At 43.7% G+C, this 22,614-nt stretch overlaps 1 protein-coding gene across 4 annotated transcripts in view; it reads right to left on the minus strand.

Moving 5' to 3' along the window:
* The window catches only part of LOC120991856 (sialic acid-binding Ig-like lectin 12), a 999,480-nt gene that overhangs the window by 222,055 nt on the left and 754,811 nt on the right, over positions 1 to 22,614 (minus strand). For 3 of the 4 annotated variants that reach the window (XM_040420621.1, XM_040420622.1, XM_040420610.1), the window contains one exon: positions 20,441 to 20,731. The exons of the other annotated variant lie outside the window; for it this stretch is intronic. In XM_040420621.1, coding sequence (XP_040276555.1) covers positions 20,639 to 20,731 — 93 coding nt within the window. In that variant the 3' untranslated portion in view covers positions 20,441 to 20,638. Of the gene's footprint in view, positions 1 to 20,440; positions 20,732 to 22,614 lie in introns of those variants that run through there. 4 annotated transcript variants of the gene reach the window in all.

Below are 22,614 nucleotides of genomic sequence, written 5' to 3' on the forward strand. Positions count from 1 at the left end.
GCTGTGCTAGACACACGTTCAGACAATACACTGACTGCAGGGCAGGCCAGCACCTCCAAGGCGTAAAGGGCAAGCTCAGGCCATGTGCCCAATTTAGAGACCCAGAAGTTGAAGGGGGCAGACCCGTCATTCAGTACGTGTAGGCGTGTGCTCACATACTGCTCCACCATGTTGGTGAAATGCTGCCTCCTGCTAAGACGTTCCATATCAGCTGGTGGTGCTGGTTGTTGAGGCGTGCTGACAAAGCTTTTCCACAATTCGGCCATGCTCACCCTGCCTTCTGAGGTGCTGGCGGTGCCCCAGCTGCGTTGGCGATCTCTTCCTCGTCCTCTGCCTTCGCATTGTGTTTCCACTGTGCCCCCGCTGTCAGGTGGGAATTCCACCAGCAGCGCGTCTACCAGCGTGCGCTTGTACTCCCGCATCTTACGATCATGCTCCAGTGAGGGAATTAAGGACGGTACGTTGTCCTTGTAATGGGGATCCAGCAGCGTGGCCACCCAGTAATCAGCACAAGTTAGAATGTGGACAACTCGGCGGTCGTTAAAGAGAGACACTGTAGCATGTAATCGCTCTGGTGTGCCAGGCTGCCCAGAGGCAACGAAAAGCTGTCCTCTGTGGGAGGTGTATCGTCTGTAATATAGTTCAGATAGCCTAAGCTACTAGACTCCCGTTTCCAGTCGATTAAAACGTAACGTTTATTTATTTTATTAAAGATGATACAAAACAGGAGAAAAAAAGAAAATACTTTCAAAATTAAAGGTGCTATATGGATTCAAGCGGCAGAAATTAGGGTTACTTCACCCATATATCCTGCCTCCTTTTTATGCGTCCCTTTAGCTTTCTATTTGCTGTTGCCAATAATAACTGGTATATCTAAATATGTCGCATAATGGAGGATCACCTATCAGGTCGCTTTCAGAGAAGTCACTTCCTATATATCATAGTATCATTTAGCGCGACTCTCTGCCGCTGGAGTGTCTAAGTATAGTGAGTCTGCAGATACTCCTCACTAAGACACTTTAACCAACATGCAGCTAATTTAAAAACCGAAATATAGCTCCCCCAACATGTTTCACCACTAACTGTGGCTTCTTCAGGGGGATGGAGCTACTATCAACATGAGTGCTTTGCAAGTGAGCGTTTATAACTAATATGGGTGGGTCATTGGCCAATCTCCGCTTCAAACTCGTGTGACAGTCAGGCAGACCAATCTGATGTCTCTAAAACATTTTATTTGTCATATATTTGCGCCGTCTGTTTAAATTGTGAGACTGCGCATGCGCAAATACTTTAATGATTTCTCGTTTGTCTTTGCTGCTTCGGCGCATGCACAAAGACTTAGAGTTAAATTGCGTCTACTGGCTATGACTGCGCATGCCTGGGAGCTTAGAGTTGTCCGCAACATATTTTTCACTTGTCCTGATTGTCACAGCACATGCGTGGGGACTTAGAATCAATTTGATGTTAAACTGCATCTTACAGCGCTTGCGTCATATGTCTGCCACATAAACTTTTGGGGCAGATATATTGACGACATCCTCATCCTATGGGATGGGGGTCAGTCACTGTTTCAGGAGTTCGCTCAGAAACTAAATCACAACAATATAGGTATGAAGTACACGTATGAAATTCAGGACAGCGAGATTGTGTTTTTTGGATTTGAAAATAAAAAAGACAGAAGGAGGTCACCTGGTGACGGAGGTTTTTAGGAAACCTACGTCAACGAATAGTTACCTGCATTGGAATAGCTGGCACCCTGTTTCCCTGAAGAAGGGAATCCCTGTCGGCCAGTATTTGAGGGCAAGCCGCAATTGCTCGGATGAAGCCTCTTTTTCCAAGGAGAGTGGACAACTTCTCCAAAGTTTTAGGAAAAGAGGCTATCCAAAAAGATCCCTAAAAAATGCATATAATAGAGCCAAGACAGAAGAACTTCTAAAAGACACATCTTTCAAAAAAAGTGATGTCATTAGATGCATAGGAACATTTGATGGATACAACAGCGAAATTTATAGGATCCTCAAAAAACATTGGCACATAATAAATACAGATAGAGATCTAAATATGGTACTCACCCCTAATCCATCGGTCACGTACAGACGGGGCCCTAATCTAAAGGACCAATTGGTTCATAGGCATCTTATGGAAGAGGGGACCAAACTCGGTAAAACAGTAGAGAAATATTGTGGATCATCGCTGTGCGGAGACTGCTCCTTTTGTAAGTATGTCCCTCGCATTAAAAAGTACATCAACCCTGTGGATAAAAAGGAATATCAGATAAGACAACTGATTACCTGCAAAACACAGGGGGTGATCTACCTGGCCTCTTGCCCATGCCCCAAGTTATATGTGGGCAAAACCGTACAGGAATTACGACGTCGAATTTCAGGGCATTTGAGTACCATTGAAACAGGAAAAGATACAGCAATAGCCAGACACAAAGTACTTCCATAACAACAAGTGCTCCGTATTACGATTTTGGGGCATAGAGAAAATGTCTTTAGGACCAAGAGGAGGGAACCTTGACAAAAAATTGCTACAGAGTGAGGCGAGGTGGATACATAGATTGGACACGATGAGCCCACGAGGTCTAAATTAGGGTTTTTCGTTTACGGCATTTATTTAGCTGATATCATGAAAAAATTATTTTGAAGTGAAAAATTACTTTCTTGTCCTTCCCCATCACCCCTTAATGAATACATGAATATTATTAGTAAAGTAGAAATCAAAAAAAGTTGACATATCTGGAGGAAAAAGAACAGCAAACCAATGCCCCATACGTCCCTAACCGTCTCCCTAAAAAAAAGAGAACCAAAGGGATAATATTTAGCAATCCGTCATATATACAGTAAGAACTAGAAATAATCTGTGAGCGAGCAACACTTTAACAAGTATCCAGACATGACTGCCAGGCCTGAGTGGCAACCAAGCTGTGTGTGGACAAATTTCAAATCCCTACTATTGCACAGCAACACTTAGTAGAACCCAATTCAGATGCAGCCACAAGTATTAGTGGCTGTACTCTGTGGGCAAACAACTTCAAACTCTGTGGGCAAAAAACTTCAGACATATGAATAACTTAGGAATTGAAAGATGTCATCCAGGCATGTACTGGAATTTATTTCAATCACATTGGAATGTATAAATGGATCCCCACTCCAATTAAGCTGGATCGGAGGATGTTAAGTATTCAGGCATGCATTTTAACAGCTAGAATTGTTAAATGGCTCTAAAAGGAAAAAGGAAGAAATTGGCCCGAGTTATTCTAAGTACTTACGCATGTGTTGGAATAAAGAGGAGAGAGGAAATGATTCTAAGTCCTCACGCAAGCGCGCTGTAATAGTTAAGAGACGTTAAATCAATCCAAAGTCCCTACGCATGCGCTGTAACAATTTGGAGTAAGGGGAGGAAAATATGTGTAAGTGATTCTAAGTTTCCAGGCATGCGCTGAAACAGCTAGGAGATTTAGAATATTTCTAAGTCCTCACGCATGCGCCGGAATAGGCAGTTGGACATGCGTTCTAAAGGACAGGAGATGTGAAATAATTCTAAGTCCCCACGCAAGCGCTGTAAGAGGCAGTTTAACATCAAATCGATTCTAAGTCCCCACGCATGCGCTGTGACAATCGGGACAAGTGAAAAATTTGTTGCGGACAACTCTAAGCTCCCAGGCATGCGCCGTCATAGCCAGTAGACGCGCTTTAACCCTAAGTCTTTGTGCATGCACCGAAGCAGCAAAGACAAACGAGAAATCATTAAAGTATTTGCGCATGCGCAGTCTCACAATTTAAACGGACGGCGCGAATATATGACAAATAAAATGTTTTGGAGGCACCGGATTGGTCTGCCTGACTGTCACACGAGTTTGAAGCGGAGATTGGCCACAGGATGACCAATGACCCACCCATATTAGTTATAAACGCTCACTTGCAAAGCATTCTTGTTGATAGTAGCTCCATCCCCCTGAAGAAGCCACAGTTAGTGGTGAAACATGTTGGGGGAGCTATACTTCGGTTTTTAAATTTAGGGGTATGTTGGTTAAAGTGTCTTAGTGAGGAGTATCTGCAGACTCACTATACTTAGACACTCCAGCGGCAGAGAGTCGCGCTAAATGATATTATGATATATAGGAAGTGACTTCTCTGAAAGCGACCTGATAGGTGATCCTCCATTATGCGACATATTTAGATATACCAGTTATTATTGGCAACAGCAAATAGAAAGCTAAAGGGACGCATAAAAAGGAGGCAGGATATATGGGTGAAGTAACCTAATTTCTGCCGCTTGAATCCATATAGCACCTTTAATTTTAAAAGAATTTTCTTTTTTTCTCCTGTTTTGTATCATCTTTAAAAAAAGAAATAAACGTTACGTTTTAATCGACTGGAAACGGGAGTCTAGTAGCTTAGGCTATCTGAACTATATTATTTGTAAAAATATCCCGGGTCTAAAGGGTCTATTAAATATAACCAGTGTATTGTCTGTGTCCTCTGTATCCCACTAGCCATGCACCAGTGATGGCCATGAGCTGGTCTGGGTGCCTACCCTGCTGTGAACATGGTTCCTCCTCCTCCATCTCCTCCTCCTCCTCCTTCACCTCGTCATCCTCCAGAACTGTTCCCTGACTGGACAATTGTGTACATGGCATTTGTGGGTGCAGGAATCCACCCTTGGAGCCACTTGGGAATGACTGGCCGGAAACCCTACAAAATGATCTCTCTTCCTCCTCATCCTCCTCCTCCTGTGCCACATCCTCTTCCATCATCGCCAGCAGCGTTTTTTCAATGAGGCATAGTAGTGGGATAGTTATGCTGATAACGGCGTCATCGCCACTGGCCATGTTGGTGAAGTACTCGAAACAGCGCAACAAGGAACACAGGTCTCGCATGGAGGCCCAGTCATTGGTGGTGAAGTGGTGCTGTTCCGCAGAGCGACTCACCCGTGCGTGCTGCAGCTGAAACTCCACTATGGCTTGCTGCTGCTCGCACAGTCTGTCCAGCATGTGCAAGGTGGAGTTCCACCTTGTGGGCACGTCGCATATGAGGTGGTGAGCGGGAAGGCCGAAGTTACGCTGCAGCGCTGACAGGTGAGCAGCAGCAAGGTGGGAATGCAGAAAGCGCGCACAGACGGCCCACACTTTATGCAGCAGCTCTGACATATCGGGGTAACTTTTTAAGGAATCTCTGCACCACCAAATTCAGAACATGCGCCAGGCAAGGGATGTGTGTCAAGCCGGCTAGTCCCAGAGCTGCTACGAGATTTCGCCCATTATCGCACACCACTAAACCGGGCTTGAGGCTCACTGGCACCAACCACTCATAGGTCTGTTGTTCAAGGCCCGTACATAGCTCCTGCGCGGTGTGGGGTTTGTCCCCAAACAGATACATTTTAAAACTGCCTGCTGTTGTTTACTCCTGGCTGTGCTGAAGTTGGTGGTGAAGGTGTTATGCTGACCGGATGAGGAGCCGGTAGAGGATGAGGAAGTGGAGTAGGAGGAGGAAGCAACAGGAGGCAAACTGAAGCGCCCTGCAATCCTCGCTGGTAGAAGGACATGCGCCAAACTGCTATACGCCTCAGGCCCAGCTGCCATTGCATTTACCCAGTGTGCTATTATAGAGATATAACGTCCCTGACCGTGCTTACTGGTCCACGTATCCGTAGTGAGGTGCACCTTGCCACAGTTGGCGTTGCGCAGTGCACACCTGATTTTGTCCCCCACTTGGTTGTGCAGGGAAGGGATGGCTCGCCTGGAAAAGTAGCGGCAGCTGTGCAAGACGTACTGTGGGACAGCCACCACCATAAGGCCTTTAAAACTGTCCGTCTCCACCAGACGGAATGACAGCATTTCAAAGGCCAGTAATTTAGAAATGCTGGCATTCAGGGCTAGGGATCTCGGGTGGGTGGGGGGGTACTTCCTCTTCCTCTCCAGTGTTTGGGAGATAGAGAGCAGAACGCTTCCGTGGGAAATTGTAGAGATGCTTGGTGACCCAGGTGGTGGTGTTGCTGGCAGATCCTCTGTTTGCGGGGTGGCAGGTGGCACTGTCACTCCAGAGGTGGATGAAGAGGCCGATACTGCAGCAGAAGAGGAGGCAGGAGGAGCCATAGACCTTTCTTGGTTTTGAGGTGTCTACTCCACTGCAGCTTATGCTTAGCACTTAAATGCCTGGTCATGCAGGTTGTGCTCAGGTTGAGAACGTTTATGCCTCGCTTCAGGCTCTGATTGCACAGCATGGCAAATCACTCGTGTCTTGTCGTCAGCACATTTTCTGAAGAACTGCCATGCCAGGGAACTCTTTGGAGCTGGCTTTGGTGTGCTCGGAACCTTGCTGCGGTGGGCAGTAACAGGCGTACTGTCTAGAGGATATCCGCTCTGCTTTTGCACCCTGCTCCCTCTTCTGCTGTGCTGGTGGCTCTGTGCAACCACCGCCTCTTCCTCCAAACTACATAGGTCACTCGCATGACTTTGATTCCATGTGGGGTCGAGGACCTCATCGTCCTCCACATCATCTTCCACCGAGTCTTCACCCCTGCCCTCCTTGTCGGTCTGCACACTTTCGAAAGCCCCAGCAGTTGGCACCTGTGTTTCGTCATCACCCGAGATGTGCTGCGATGGTCCTCCAATGTACTCATCTTGAAACATAAGTGGTTGGGCATCGGTGCACTCAATCTCTTCCACTTCTGGGGCTGGGATAGGTGGATGGCCCTGGGAAACCCTGCTAACAGAGTCATCAAAAAGCAGAAGAGACTCCTGCATGACTTGGGGCTCAGAATGCTTTGCTGATTTGCAAGGGGGTGAGGTGAAAGACTGATGGACATCGGCTGCAGGTGCCATCTCTCAACTTTCAGCAGGAGACTGGGTGGGAGACAATGTGAAGGAACTGGAACCACTGTCAGCAACCCAATCTACTATCGCCTGTACTTGTTCAGGCCTCACCATTCGTAGAGCCGCATTAGGCCCGACCAAATACCGCTGCAAGTTCTGTCGCCTACTCGCACCTGAGGAAGGGGTTTTACTTGTGAGTGTAGCTGGCACAGATCGACCACGTCCTCTCCCTGCAACATGAGCTCCACCAGCAGCGCAACGACCTGGGCCACGTCCCTCATATTTCCCCTTGGAGGTGCTGGCCTGCTCTGCAGCCAGTGTATTGTCTGAACGTGTGTTTAGCACGACTGGAGGAGGTTATCACAGATAATATTTCCTAATGTTTTGGGGTGTACCCTGATAAAAAAAAAAATGTAAAAATGTAAAAGCAAAAAGCAGTGTAGGCTACCTTCTCCTCCTCCTCCACCGCCGCTTCCACCTACACTGCCACATCCACTGCCTCCTCAACTTCCTACTCCATATGGACCTCGTCCTCCTAGATCAAGATGAATTTTTTTATTTGTACGGATTTTATGTTATTTAAAGTCATTTCCCTATCCACATTTGTTTGCAGAGCACTTGTCATGCTCTTAACCACATTTTGATGCAATTTGCAGACCTCTAGCTCTTTCCATGACATTTTTACAGCCATTAAAAGTTCGGGTCCCCCTTTGACTTCAATGGGGTTTGGGTTCGGGGTCAAGTTCGGGTCCCGAACTCAAACTTTTTTCTGACGTTCAGCCGAATCCGTCAAACCCGAACATCCAGGTGTCCGCTCAACTCTACCGGTGACCGATCACTCCCCCCTCAAGTGGATGAGCCAGGTCAAAGAGATGAATGCTCGGGTCACCAGGTGGTTCTTGTCTCTGCAAAATTTTAAGTTCACAGTAGAACACAGGGCAGGCCGGTTACAGGGAAACGCGGATGCCCTGTCCCAAGTACACCCCCTCAGTGTTTAACAAAGGGGGGAGGTATGTAGTAAGGCGCAAGGGTCCATCATTGACGGAAGGTACGTGTCACCGAGGTTCCTGGCCTCGGTGAGATAAGAACCGGTAATTTTGTGTGTCACCGGCAGCTAGTGCTCGCTGACACTATTTTACTTAGTGTGGATGTAAAGCAAATCCGGGCTAGTTCTTATTGGGAGTAGCGCAGAGCAGGGTGGGTGGCTGTTCCCCACGTCCAGGCCAGGTTTTGGGCTGGGGTTTAAAAACCCAGCCAGCAGCTCAGCTGTGTGTGGAATGAACCTCCAGGTGATAGTGGAGCTCTGTGTTTTGGGAGCTGAGGAGTTCTGACATACTGCAAGGCTGAGAGCCGCATGAGAGCTGTCAGCTGAAAGCCAGGCGCCCTAAAGCCTGCTGTGGACTGCCAGGTGACGTGTTTTTGAGTTCTGTGGACTTTTGCTGTGTGAATTAACACCAGGGCCCTGCCAAGTATTGTGTTTCTTTTCTGCCTTTTTGTGTGAATAAACACTGACTTTTGCTTTACAACCGTGGTTTTGCCTTTGAATTGCGTGCTCTTACCCTGCCTACCAGAGCATATCCCTACACTACTATAATACTGCCTCCTATGTACAAGAATATAACTGCTATAATACTGCCTCCTATGTACAAGAATATAACTGCTATAATACTGCTCCTGTGTACAAGAATATAACTACTATAATACTGCCTCCTATGTACAAGAATATAACTGCTATAATTCTGTTCCTATGTACAAGAATATAACTACTATAAGTTTCAGAGTTTCAGTGTTTGGTCAGTATTTTGCATCAGTATTTGATCATAATTTGTAAAGCAAAAAGAAGGAGTGGGTCCAAAACACAGATGAGATGGAAATAATTCCATCACATTTTATGTCGGTAAGAACCTTTTTTTTGTAATTCTGATGAATCAGAAGAACAGAAACATAAACAGTGATGTGAAAACAGCCTTATTGCCACTGCTGCTGCCCCCCTCACCCACTCCACTCTGTCATGGGGCCACTATTGTCACTGTTACTGCCACTGCTGCTGCTGCCACACTCCCTACTCGGTCATGGGGCCACTACTTAAATGTTGGGGCACTGCACGGTCAAGCCCAAGGTGATAAATTAGACCTGATGCTTTTATTGAACTGTAATACTGATGCACAGTAATTCCATAGCTAACAGAAGGGATTATCTATCAATCTTGGTTCCCTGCACAGTTATGTAGATGGTAGTAAATTGCAACTGTCTGTAATACTGACTGCATAGTACTGATAGAGATGTGGATATAATTCTTGATAAACTAAGATGGCCCCCATATACTCCAGCTCTCAGACAACGCCTTATGCACTCGAGTTGGGACCAAAGCACGAAAGTTTCGCCCTACCCAAGAGGATCCTCCTCCTTGATGTGATATATATGACGTATGCTGTACTGATGTTAGTGTGAAGCCATTACAATATGGCGCTGGCACCTAGATATTTACATAGTTTATAGAGATGAGCGAATCGAATCCCACGAAGTGGAATTCAATATGAATTTCAGGATAAATTCAAATCGCCTCTAAGCCGAATTTCCTCGTGCTTCGTGTTAGCGAATCGATTTAACGTGAAATAGTATAAAAACAAAGAAAAAATCAAACTTACCTCCTCCATTTGCTCACGACGGGCCGCCAGTCTACATCTTGTTTGAAGATGCCATGCGGCGCGAGATTACATCATCACGCCGGCCGGCGTGATGACAATATACATCACCACGCCAGCTGGAGGCGGTAAGTTTGATAAAAAAAATGTTTTATTCTTGAATTTACACTCAGATGCCGCCATCATGTATGAACGCGGCATCTGAGGGGTACAATGACGGGGGCATCCCTATCGCAGCTCCTTGTCATTGCACCCGCTACTTACAAAACAAATGCGCTTCGTGGCTAAGTAATTAGTCACAAAGCAAATTTTTGGGTAAAATTTGGCAAGGCAGCCGAAACGAATCTTCAAGAAATTCGCTCATCTCTAATAGTTTACATACCAAAGTTAGTAAAATAATGCAAAATGCACAGATCTCAAGTGTTATTTATTTTCTTATTTTTGGATTTAGCCAATGAAACAATGGCATCAGCCTCAGTAGTAATGTTGGGCGCGAAAATTCTATTCGTGAATATTAATCGCGAATATCGGCACTTCGAGAATTTGTGAATATTTAGAATATAGTGATACATTTGTAATTTCAAATATACAAGATTTTTTTTTTATCAGTAACCTCCCTTCTTGCTTGTGGGCCAATGAGAAGGCTGCAATGTCTTTGTCTGAGCTTAGCAACCGCCCTAGCAACCAGTAGGAAAGTTGCCTACCCCTTACTATATAAGAACCTCCCCAGCAGCCATTTTCCACAGTTTTTTAAAGTTCTGAGAGAGAGAGAGAGAGAGAGAGAGAGAGAGAGAGAAGTGTCATTGCTATGCTCTGTGCTTTCCACACTACATTAAATAGATAGTTAGTTAGCTTATATATACAGGTGAAACTCGAAAAATTAGAATATAGTGCAAAAGTCAATTTATTTCAGTAATGCAAAGGAATTGCATTTATGCAGCTTAAAATTTGAATTTTGTGAAAAGGTTTAATAATCTAGGCTCAAAGTGTCACACTCTAGTCAGCTAATTAATCCATGCCCCCTGAGCAAAGGGTACCTCAAAATGGTGACTTTGGGGTTTCATAAGTTTTAAGCCATAATCATTCAAATTATAACAAATAAAGGCTTGAAATATCTCGCTTTGCCTGTAATGAGTCTCATATGTTAGTTTCACCTTTTAAGTTGCATTACAGAAATAAATGAACTTTGCACAATATTCAAATTTTTTGAGTTTTACCTGTATAATACAGATAGTTAGTGGCAGATAGTCAGTGTAGGTTATATCCTGATATAGTGTAGATGTTGCAGTGCAGTGTGTTAGGTAGTGTGATAGCTTCTGCTGTCCAATCCATACATTCATGCACACCTGGAATAATGTGGTGTCACGTATTGCGCCAAAATATTCACATCATTAGTGCCAATTAGCGCAATTGCGAATATATTGGAGCACTAACTGCATATAAACTCATTTTTAATGTTCTGCGGTGCCAACCATTTTCTCCAGTCTCAGGAAACTTCTAGCATTACGAGAATATTACATTGCCGATTTTTCGCAATTAAGAAAATAATCTCGAATTTGTGAATTCACGAATATATGACGAATATTCGCACAAATATTCGTGACATATCGCAAATTCGATAGTGGGGTGCATATGATTAGACAGAGTGTCCAAGGTATACCATATTTATCGAGATTTGTAACGAATTAATTTGGAACAAATCAAATTGGGCGAATTATTCAAATAAAAATTTTCAAAACTTTGCCCATCTCTATTTGTGATGTAAGGGGAGCCGGTCGCCACCGTGGCCAGTGATTGGCTGCAAGCAATGTCAAACCAGATGTTTACAGCTAGGGAGCCTGGCAGATTATTGCCAGCCAGGAACAGTAGGGAGCCAGCACCATGAAGTAGGTAAGTAAGCTTCCCTTGGTAATTCCAGCCAAGTGGGGTTTGCAAAAAAAAAAACATTCTTGCACAATCCCTTTAATAATGCAACACAACCACAATAAAGTTTCTTGGCAGCAGATGTCATCTTCATGTTTAAGTGATACTTGTGTAAAAAAAATTACCCCTGATGCTGCTGCGCAATACAAAAATGCATCATCTCTCCATATACTTATATATAGTAAGTATGGTTGACTACTCAACTGATTCACAGCTCTAACAATGAAGAACCAGCTTCCCCTAAGGGCTTATCGTGTCCCAGGTTTTTAGCAATTCTGAGTGGTGACGTGGCCTTATTAGTTTTGTGTGTGTCATGGTGATCTTACCTGGATACCCTTGCTCCCAAGGGTTGTGCTCTGTAGCAATAAAGGGGAGAGTGATTGTTGGTGGAATAAGACTCTAGACTTGGTAAAAGTTCCACAGCTTTACTTGAATAAACTTGCATCCAGACAATAATTGATCTTTCTCTTGGCTCCATCAGGTTTTGGGGTAAACTGGCAGGCAAACTTGAATACCTTGCTTTTTCTTTCTCGGCTGCGCTAGACTCTGGCTTCGGTCTGGTTAGATGGACTTTATGACAGTTCTGGTACCTTTGGGTGGGGTGCCTTTGGCTTTTGACCCCCTTGATATACTCTATCTCTTAAACTGTAAGGAGTCAGGGTACTCCTCATCTCCTTTCCACTCTCAATTTCACTCTCGACTAACTATAGCTTTCTGCAAACCCTCCCTTGGTAGGAATCATGACTAGCCCACTTCTGCCCAAAAGGGGGGAGAATGCAATGGTAAGTTCCATTCTATCCAAAGGTACTCTGCCAGATACACTGCCACCTGCTAGACAACCAGGCATATTACATGTAATAAAATACATGAGTTACATCACAATGTTATTAAAACACAATTTTAAAGGACCTGGAATAAATACATAGATGACATTATTGGTTAGCCTATTAGAGACAGTAGCAGGGAGTGAGAATGGTAGTGTCTACTCTGGGGTACTACAAATACAGAGCAGGTAGTTGGGAAGGGGGCCAAGGAGCCCACCTTCATAGATCACAGTTGCATAAAAGTGTTGGGGAGGGTGAAGCTGGGTGCTGAGGAGGTGAAAAAAATCAGAGGAGAAGGGTGGTGAACATGGTGGTACTGAAAAGCAGATGCAATGTACAGCCAAAAACTCCACAAGAATTGGTAGGGCCAGATCTGCTTCTATCGTGGTAAGCTCGGGAAATGGCGATTTCACTGATACTGTGGATGCAGGCTCAAAATGTGCCAGCCCTACGCCAACGCCGGCTGCCTCTAGCTCTGTGCGAGCAACTCCCATGTAGTGCCTTTTCTCCACAAGGAGTCTTGATGCTCTCAAAAAGAGAAACAATATACAATATTTTAGTTTGATACCATTTTCTGGCAAGAATAAGAGATCTGAGAGTTTTGAAGGCTTGCCTTATAACATAATTAATTTTAGTAAGACTCTAAGAGGTATAAAACTACAATATTTTACATTAGCATCAATATTTTTTATAGCATCAAGACATCGTACTAGTAGCTAACATGGTACATGTGCTTGCATTTTTTTTCTCCACAATGCAAGCACAGGAAACCACAGCCATGTACAATATCTGCAGGATTAAAATAAGCCGCAGGTGTTCAAACACAGACATACAGTAGGTACTGATGAAGACGCCCTAAATTAGGGCATTTGAGATACACTCTGGTGTTCCAAATCAATGTACCCCCCCCCAGGGGTTAATATCCACGCGTGGCTGAGAGACTAGATGCTGACACATAGATGGTCAATGCAATCTCTAACTTTTATTACATGGGGTAAGCGTATATACATCTTCAGAAGAGGGCAGTCCTCACTGAGGCTTAAACATTGTTTCATTGGTCAAAAAGGAAGAAGAGATAAGAGAGAGGAGATAATACACCAGCATCTGCGCACTGGGCCCTACTTTGGAATGTGAACTAATGTAAACATCTGGTTAACGTCGCCATTTTGGAATGGCTTCTATTCTAACAATAATACTGCATACGTCATATGTGACACTTCAAAGAGGTGCTTCTCTATAGGCAGTGAATAATATATACATATCATCGAGCCATATAATTGGCTTATGCACTCCTTCACACTCTATATGCCTCCCTTGTTGGGACACCTGTACAAGGATGAGAAATCAGACACTTCTCACAGCACAGCTCTTTGCCCCCCCCCCCTCTCTTCTCCAGTCTTGAAACAAAGAGGGGGTGGGTGGGCACTTTGAGAAGAAAAAGTAAACTCATTACAATCCTAGATATACAAAAATATAGAATAAAATTCACACATCTTTAACAGTCCCCCCTTGAATTTCATTCTCTCCCTAAACCTAAACATCTGTCCCAATGCTCCGACATCCTCTTCACCAGCTTCCACGGCAAGCCATACCTAGCGAACAGCCTCCCGTGACACTGGATTTGAGCATGGGGAAGTCAGATGATCTTTCCCTAACTAGCGTTGACATTATATGGGGGGACTGGAGGTCATCAGTGCTTCTGATTTTCTGGATCGATGTTTTCATACAATTTTTCCCATATTCTTTTGAGTCATGATCAACAGTCACACAAGGGAAAACCAGTCTCAACACTTCCTTGAAATCAATCCAATTATCATTTTCTTTGAGCTTCACTGTGCATGTGGTCAACAACACTCGGAATGGACCATCAAACCAGGGTTTTAGGACTTTCCTAACGTGTCTTTTTCTACCACCCAATCTCCAGACACAAGTGGGTGGGTTCCTGGTACTTTATCAAAACCTGGAAGTGAAGCAAAAACTCAAAAATGTACTTTAGTCAAATGCTTGTACAAAACTGATCACATAATCTGTCAGACAACCATGTTGCATCTGAAGCTGCTGTGGGAAATAAAATCCTATCCTAGGGGCTGACCCAAAAAGGACCTTATAGGGACAAAGGCCTGTCTCACGGTTAGGCGTATACCTTACTAAAAGAGGGCTACCAGCAGGCACTCTATTAAGGCTTTGAATCTTTAACTTAGTGTCCCGTTCAGTTCCTTTTCCCTACTCTACTGCTGCTTTGTGGATGGTACGAAGCATGTAAGGCCTGTCCTACATCCAAAACCTTCATCATCTACTGCATCACTTCACCTGTGAAGTGAACACCTGTGTCACTTTCAATGATCTAAAGTACCCCATACCTGCACACAACTTCGGCCATAATCTTCTTTACTTCTTTGGGTACGGTTTTGGCCATCCTGAAAACAAGTCATCACATATCAATACATACTCATACATGCCCACCTTGGGTAGTTGGCGGTAGTCTGCAAACGTTGAAACAGACACAAAAAGCAAGACGTGTTTCTTGGGTACCTTAACCACCTTGCCCACATTGTTCTGGGCACAAACCATTTATCCTTGAGTATGTCTGACTGTTACAGTGCTGAACCCTGGGGCGTACCATATGCTACGTACTAAATCACACATAGCAGTTTTTGTCTGGTGCATCACTCCATGGGTTGCCTGTGCCATCGTGGAGTATAGGGACCTGGGAAGGCAAAGTTTTCCCTTCATATTTGTAGTCCCCCCTTTCCCATTCACCAGTCCCTTTCCTCCTTCCCCATCTGGTTCTGTAAGGTCTTAAGAACTTTCGGGAGACAGGAGGAGTTATTTCAGGGACCTGAACTGTGGCCACTTAAGACAGGGGTCTGCTTAGGTAATTTGGCAGCCATTTTTGCCACCTGATCCGCCGTGGCTTTCCCCTTTGCATCCTCTGCATCTGTTTACAGTGGCCTTTCATTGCTATCATCACCTCTCATGTTAGTGACAAGAGGGCTTCCATCAGAGACCTCACTGCTTCCCCATTTTCGATGGGTTTACCTGAAGCGATCAAGGAGTCTCTGGCTTTCCATATGGGCCCATAGTCATGGGCTATCCCAAAAGCACACCTGGAATCAGTGTAAATGTTGGCTGTTTTTCCATCTGCATATCTGCAAGCCATCTTCAGAGTCTTTTAGCTCCACTTCTTGAGCAGACATGTGTGGTAGTTCACGTTTAATCACCACTGCCCAACTTGTGTAGTACCTGCCATCCTGGCCATACCTTGATCCATCCACAAAGAGAACATGATCTAGTTTACCTAATGGCTGATTTACCAAATCCCACTACCTCTTGTGACATCATCTGCAAACAGTCAGGAGCCTCTTCCTTTGAATCTGGAAGAAAAGTTTAAAGTGCGGTGCCCTAACTCTTCCCTCCCCCCTTGATCCAGAGGCAACAGGGTGGCTGGGTCCAAAGTATTACACCTTTGGAGAGCAACATTGTCAGGCAACAAAATGGAACACTGCATTCTCAAATAACGAGCAACAAAACAATCATTTGGATTGTACGTTCATCAGGATAGATGTAATATCACCATCACTTTGTGGTTCAGAACTATCTCAGAGCTTTCATCAAGCATAGCTAGTACAACTACTACAGCTCTGATGCAGAAAGGGGCACCTCTGGCCATGGGATCAAGTCTGACTTAATAATATGCTACAGGGCGTTATTGCTGCCCATGCAGTTGGGTGAGGACAGCTGAGTCATGGCCACTCACTTCATAACAATACAATCTAAATGTAATAATCTGATAGGCCCAGTGTGGGGGAACACAAAATTGCCAGTTCTAGGCATAAAAAGCATCTACCACCTTATCTGTGAGGCGGTAGGGACTAAAGGACAAATCAATCACAGTTGAGTGAGTGGCGGTAATGGGAACCTGAGCCAACAAGGTGTGTGTATTGGGCACGATGTGGGTGTTAGAAACTGTGGCTTCATTAACGGCATGTAGGTCATGTACCATCCAATGGTGAGTGGTTTTGCTTTTCTCAGCTTCTGGGAGTACTGATACAAACATGGACCAGGGAATTTTATCACTAATGGCCAACAAACAAAGTTCCTGGTCGTTGAGGGCACCTGTAAGCTTCACAGTGCCGTCATGATGTGAGATACCAGCATGTACTTTTGCAAGCAAATCTGCACCCAGGAGGCAACAAGGGGCGTTACCACTGACCACCAAACGGGCAAGCGCATCTTGGTTAGGGGCAAATCTAATATGGATGGTTTCTGTTGAAAAGAGAGCGTACTACTTTCCCATCCACTTCTACCCAAAGACTGGTGTCCTTGGGGAGTAAATCAGGGGAGGCCATGTTTGCTGTGCACAACTGTTTTGGCTGCTCCAGTATCAATAAAAAACGGAACTACTTCTTTATCACCCAGAGTGAGGGATATCATTGGGCCAGACTGAATCTGCTAAAAATGTTTAAAAGTAGAGCCGAATCTGGATTTCCTGTTTCCTAATCTTGATCTAACTCCCCCTTTTCTGTCTTTATGTTCTCCTTATGACACAAAAAAAACATGGGTGTCTGTGGGGACGGACAGTGATCCGGGCATGGTCAACATAGAATACAATCCTCTCGTGTGGTGTGGACGAGGAGTACCAAACACAGCACAACACTCTGTCTTCTGGGATCTGGGTCCCACAGACTCTGCAGGCCCATTATAGGGTGGCAGACTTACTTTTTCCTCACTTCAATGAGGCGTTGACATCAGGGCTGAAGCAATGCCAAAGGAACACTACCTATGGTTGGCACCACTGAACCACCCAATGCTGCTTGATGTTACTCTGCATTTTGGCTTACAGAAGTATCCAACTTTTCCTATCGCGGAATTAATAGACTGGAAAACAAAACAGAACTTCTCATCTTCCATGGGAGTGTCTTATAACTAGGGGATGGTCACAAGGGCTGTCGTTGTCTGAAACATCCACCCCTATCCTCCTCCCTCCGCTCTGAGTCATCTAAGTCCACCCCTTTCAGTCGGACGCTGTGGTCCTCCTTTTGTCCGTCAGTAGTGTCCCAGCTGTCCATTAGAACAGAGCTCTGATGTTTAGCACAACACTTAACATGTAACACGTAACTTCAAACATTGAAACAAACAGATCTGACAATACAGACATGAACACACAAAGGGCCCATAAGAAAATTTTCATTGACTTCAATTTAAAAAATTTACAGATCAATCAAAACTGTTGGCACCAATAAAAAAACTAAAATCTTCTAAGGAAAATAAAATTAAATCCTCAATGCGCATATTATTTAAAAAAAATAAAAACACAGTAGTCCATACGCATTCATATTTTCATGTTTTCATGTACTCATTTTCACAAACAGCTCATAATCTCGCCCTCATACATAAAATATGAATTGCATTCACAGCTCTGCTAAACACATCCATCAGTCTTCACACATTCGCCTCAACTACAACTCAAAGCCACACCCATTCACATTCCACTGAATCATTTATGTCTTCCAACCCAGCCACATAGTTACTTTGTTTCATCCCAAAACTTGCAGCACAGACAAACACAGCTTTCCTGGAAACAGATAGCCACACCACACCCAGAATTGCTGATGGTCTGTCGCTGTAAGACAATATACATGTTATAATCATACAGTCATTTTGTTAAAAGCTGGATTCCCACAGTACACTGCTTGGGAAAGAAGAAAGAAGAAAGAAAATTATTGAACAATTCTTTGTCTTGTATAATATATTACACATCACTTACTCTGCATGATTCCCTGCCCCAATGATTCCCTCCCCCCTTTCCCCGCTCCTCTTATCTCAGGAATGTTTCTGTGTGAAGGCAGGGGAAAGTGAATCTCTGTAGTTCACACCGGATACTCTACTTCCATTAACTGACCATCTTTCAGGATCTTCCCTATTTAAACACACACATATCATTAGGGTAACAAAATTTAACCAGTTCATTTCTGAACATTTAACACAAGCGCCTTTCTGATTGCAGACACTGGGGCACTTTCTTTCTTGCTAATGCCATCAATTAACATCCTGACACTGCCCTGTTTTCTCACTCATTAGTACCCCCCTTCAACATTACAGGAGTTCTGATTCCCACAGTCAGTAACCTCTAACTTCACAGTTTCTTACAGATTTTCATCCCTGTTGCGGCCCCGGATGACAGTCTGTCCGGGGCCACACTTTCTCTAAAATTCTTTGTCACATTTTAACTTTCAATTTTCCTTCTTCATGTGAGTGGGACTGACCCATCTCAAAACAACAGTATTTCAGACTGACACACACACAAAACAGAAGAGTGATCAGCACCTTTAACCCTTTCCTCCCCAGACAAAAGATTCACCCTCCCCTCTGGTTGGCTCAAATCTGACTATCACATCTGACTAGTCAGCTGGGACTCCGCGCACATCATTCCCTGCTCCAGGGGTCAGGCGGACTCTGCCGCGTCTTCCTGGGGTCAGGTCAGGTGGAGAATATCTCTGCAGTCTTCCCTTAGGTCAAAGGGTCATATGTCTCCACGCGTCTCCCTGCCAGGTCAGCCGGAGTATACTTTGTCCCACACCTCGGCGCTACAGCGCCCCCTTCCAAACCAGGAGGTTACTGTCCCCTCCCTTTGTCTGTGGTTTTACCGTCTGTGCTCACCTCACTCCTCACATAAATCACAGACACACACAAAACATATACACACCAGAGTGATCTATGATTTCAGACTATTAGTTCTATAGACTCCAAGCTTTCAGCATTACAGCCGACTACTATACTTACATCAGTACCACCTCACAGCAGACTGAGCTATCTGAGCATGACAAAGTAAATAGCAGAAAGGCAGATGAGATAAAAAGTTTTCTCACCTTTCTTTGAGGTTGCAGTCCTCTGCCCTCTGCCGTTCGTCAAACTCAGGGGCCCGTCTTGTCAGCTGTTGGATGCTACTTTCGCAAGGAGTGCCATCTGGGGTGCCATTTGATGAAGACGCCCTAAATTAGGGCATTTGAGATACACTCTGGTGTTCCAACTCAATGTACCCCCCCCAGGGGTTAATATCCACGCGTGGCTGAGAGACTAGACGCTGACACATAGATGGTCAATGCAATCTCTAACTTTTATTACATGGGGTAAGCGTATATACATCTTCAGAAGAGGGCAGTCCTCACTGAGGCTTAAACATTGTTTCATTGGTCAAAAAGGAAGAAGAGATAAGAGAGAGGCGATAATACACCAGCATCTGCGCACTGGGCCCTACTTTGGAATGTGAACTAATGTAAACATCTGGTTACCGTCTCCATATTGTAATGGCTTCTATTCTAACAATAATACTGCATACGTCATATGTGACACTTCAAAGAGGTGCTTCTCTATAGGCAGTGAATAATATATACATATCATCGAGCCATATAATTGGCTTATGCACTCCTTCACTCTCTATATAGCTCGCTTGTAGGGACACCTGTACAAGGATGAGAAATCAGACACTTCTCACAGCACAGCTCTTTGCCCCCCCTCTCTTCTCCAGTCTTGAAACAAAGAGGGGGTGGGTGGGCACTTGGAGAAGAAAAAGTTAACTCATTACAATCCTAGATATACAAAAATATAGAATAAAATTCACACATCTTTAACAGTACAAGGGCTCTATTGCAGCACAAGAAGTGGCATTACTGGATCCTTTTGGAAAATACAACTGGCCAGCATTCCCATCCAGAACAAGTCTGTCCCCCTTCTCCTGGTCTTTTTTTCTGATGACACATTCCCTTTAATAGACAATTGTATAACTAGCAAATCTCTAAATTAATTCATTTAAAAAATTTCCTGCATCCACCAGAAAAAAAGCTGTAAAGTCATGGCTATCAACATATAGCAGCACAAATAGCAGAGGTAAAAATGTTCCAAAGAAGCTAAAAGTTCAAGATAAAAAGTTACAAAAAGTTGTATAGGGTACCAAAGAAACAGAAAAACACTTAAAACAAACTAAAACCATACAGAAGAGCTGATGCAATGGGCTGCCACTAGGACAGAACCATCCCACCCAGGGAGCGATCCCTTTAAGGAGAGCTGTGATATAGCTGGATGTAGAATAACAATTGATCAGAGTTTCACATCAGCGATGTCATATGTGAACAGGACAAACATGAAAGTGTGATCACACTTACATGATTACATAACTTGGCCCATAGTTTGTACCTGTCTACCTTTCCCAGATCAGAAAGGCTCTTGAGCTATATGGGGTTTAGCTTCATTTAGAATTTGGAGGCTTTCAGAACATTTTAAAGTTGATAACAGTCATTACGACCAAGAATACACAAGGAGAGGTCCAGCAGAGATAATTCAATGATGCCAAGAACAAGTGCAGATATATTTTATGAACTCTACAAAAGAGTAAAAAGACCATTTCAACATTATCACAGATTTTCTTCTTATTTTGAAAATGTATTCGGTCTGAGGTTTTCATATTCATGAGCTGCACCCACATCAGGTCCTAGAACATTGGCGGCTGCAGGGATCTCGGGCTGTAAGATAAAACAAGATACAGTCAATGATATCATCTGAATATGGAGAAATTATAAAAAATATACAGAGAAGACATCAGAAGAATTATAATTCCTAGTAATCAGCATGAAAAACAACATCTGAATCCAACAATAAAAAAAATTCCCAGAACCATCAATACAGGGCAAATTAAAGGCAACCTGTCACATTGAGCATGGTCTTTGAGCTGCGGGCAGCATGATATAGAGCAGGAGACACGGAGAAGATTGATATATTGTTTTATTGCAGTATTATTCCTGCTCATTCTGGGCTTTGACATCCAGGAGGCGTCCTATCGATGATTGATAGCTATCTCTGTCATAGAGGGAGGACTGTCAATCACTGATAAGACCACCTCCTTGGCTTCAAAGCTCAGAATTAGCAGGAATTCAAAGAAATAAAATATAAGTTTTACTGAATCTTTTCCCATAAATCTATGCCTCAATCTGCTCAGCTCCTCCTGCTCTATAAACTGCTGCCTGCAGCTCAGATACAAGTTTCAGTCTGACATGTTCCCTTTAACATACACTCCACCCCATTTAAAGTCCAGTGCACAGAACGTTCCCATACAAATCAGGACTGTTGGCAAATATTATTTTTATAATTTTTTATTTATATATTTCTGTAAACATTTTTCTGAACATGCATCCCCGGCACCCTACATGTTTAGTGTTTGATGTCCGAATTCTTCTATGGTTATTTGATTTTTTAAAAAGCAAATATAAAAAGGACAATATACTAGTTTGTAGTGTGAGATGATCAGCTTTGAAAAAAACAAGATTTGGTGATACTGGGTCATGAGATGTCTATCCTATATCTGACTATATGAGGCCACCAAGAGGTTGTGATGCAAATTGCAGACAGTTCTTTCTTAACATTTTCTATTATTCACTATTGTAAAGTGAGAAAGTAGAGTATTTAACCAAATTTGAGCCAAGATAAGCATGGATATTATTGTTGGGCACGAATATTCGAATCACAAACTTTAATCGGGAATATCGCCACTTCGAGAATTTGTGAATATTTAGAATATAGTGCTATACAGGGAGTGCAGAATTATTAGGCAAGTTGTATTTTTGAGGATTAATTTTATTATTGAACAACAACCATGTTCTCAATGAACCCAAAAAACTCATTAATATCAAAGCTGAATATTTTTGGAAGTAGTTTTTAGTTTGTTTTTAGTTTTAGCTATTTTAGGGGGATATCTGTGTGTGCAGGTGACTATTACTGTGCATAATTATTAGGCAACTTAACAAAAAACAAATATATACCCATTTCAATTATTTATTTTTACCAGTGAAACCAATATAACATCTCAACATTCACAAATATACATTTCTGACATTCAAAAACAAAACAAAAACAAATCAGTGACCAATATAGCCACCTTTCTTTGCAAGGACACTCAAAAGCCTGCCATCCATGGATTCTGTCAGTGTTTTGATCTGTTCACCATCAACATTGCGTGCAGCAGCAACCACAGCCTCCCAGACACTGTTCAGAGAGGTTTACTGTTTTCCCTCCTTGTAAATCTCACATTTGATGATGGACCACAGGTTCTCAATGGGGTTCAGATCAGGTGAACAAGGAGGCCATGTCATTAGATTTTCTTCTTTTATACCCTTTCTTGCCAGCCACGCTGTGGAGTACTTGGACGCGTGTGATGGAGCATTGTCCTGCATGAAAATCATGGAGCATTGTCCTGTACCACTGCTTGAAGAAGGTGTCTTCCAGAAACTGGCAGTAGGACTGGGAGTTGAGCTTGACTCCATCCTCAACCCGAAAAGGCCCCACAAGCTCATCTTTGATGATACCAGCCCAAACCAGTACTCCACCTCCACCTTGCTGGCGTCTGAGTCGG

The sequence above is a fragment of the Bufo bufo genome, chromosome 1, assembly GCF_905171765.1.
Source record: "Bufo bufo chromosome 1, aBufBuf1.1, whole genome shotgun sequence".
NCBI lineage: Eukaryota > Metazoa > Chordata > Amphibia > Anura > Bufonidae > Bufo > Bufo bufo.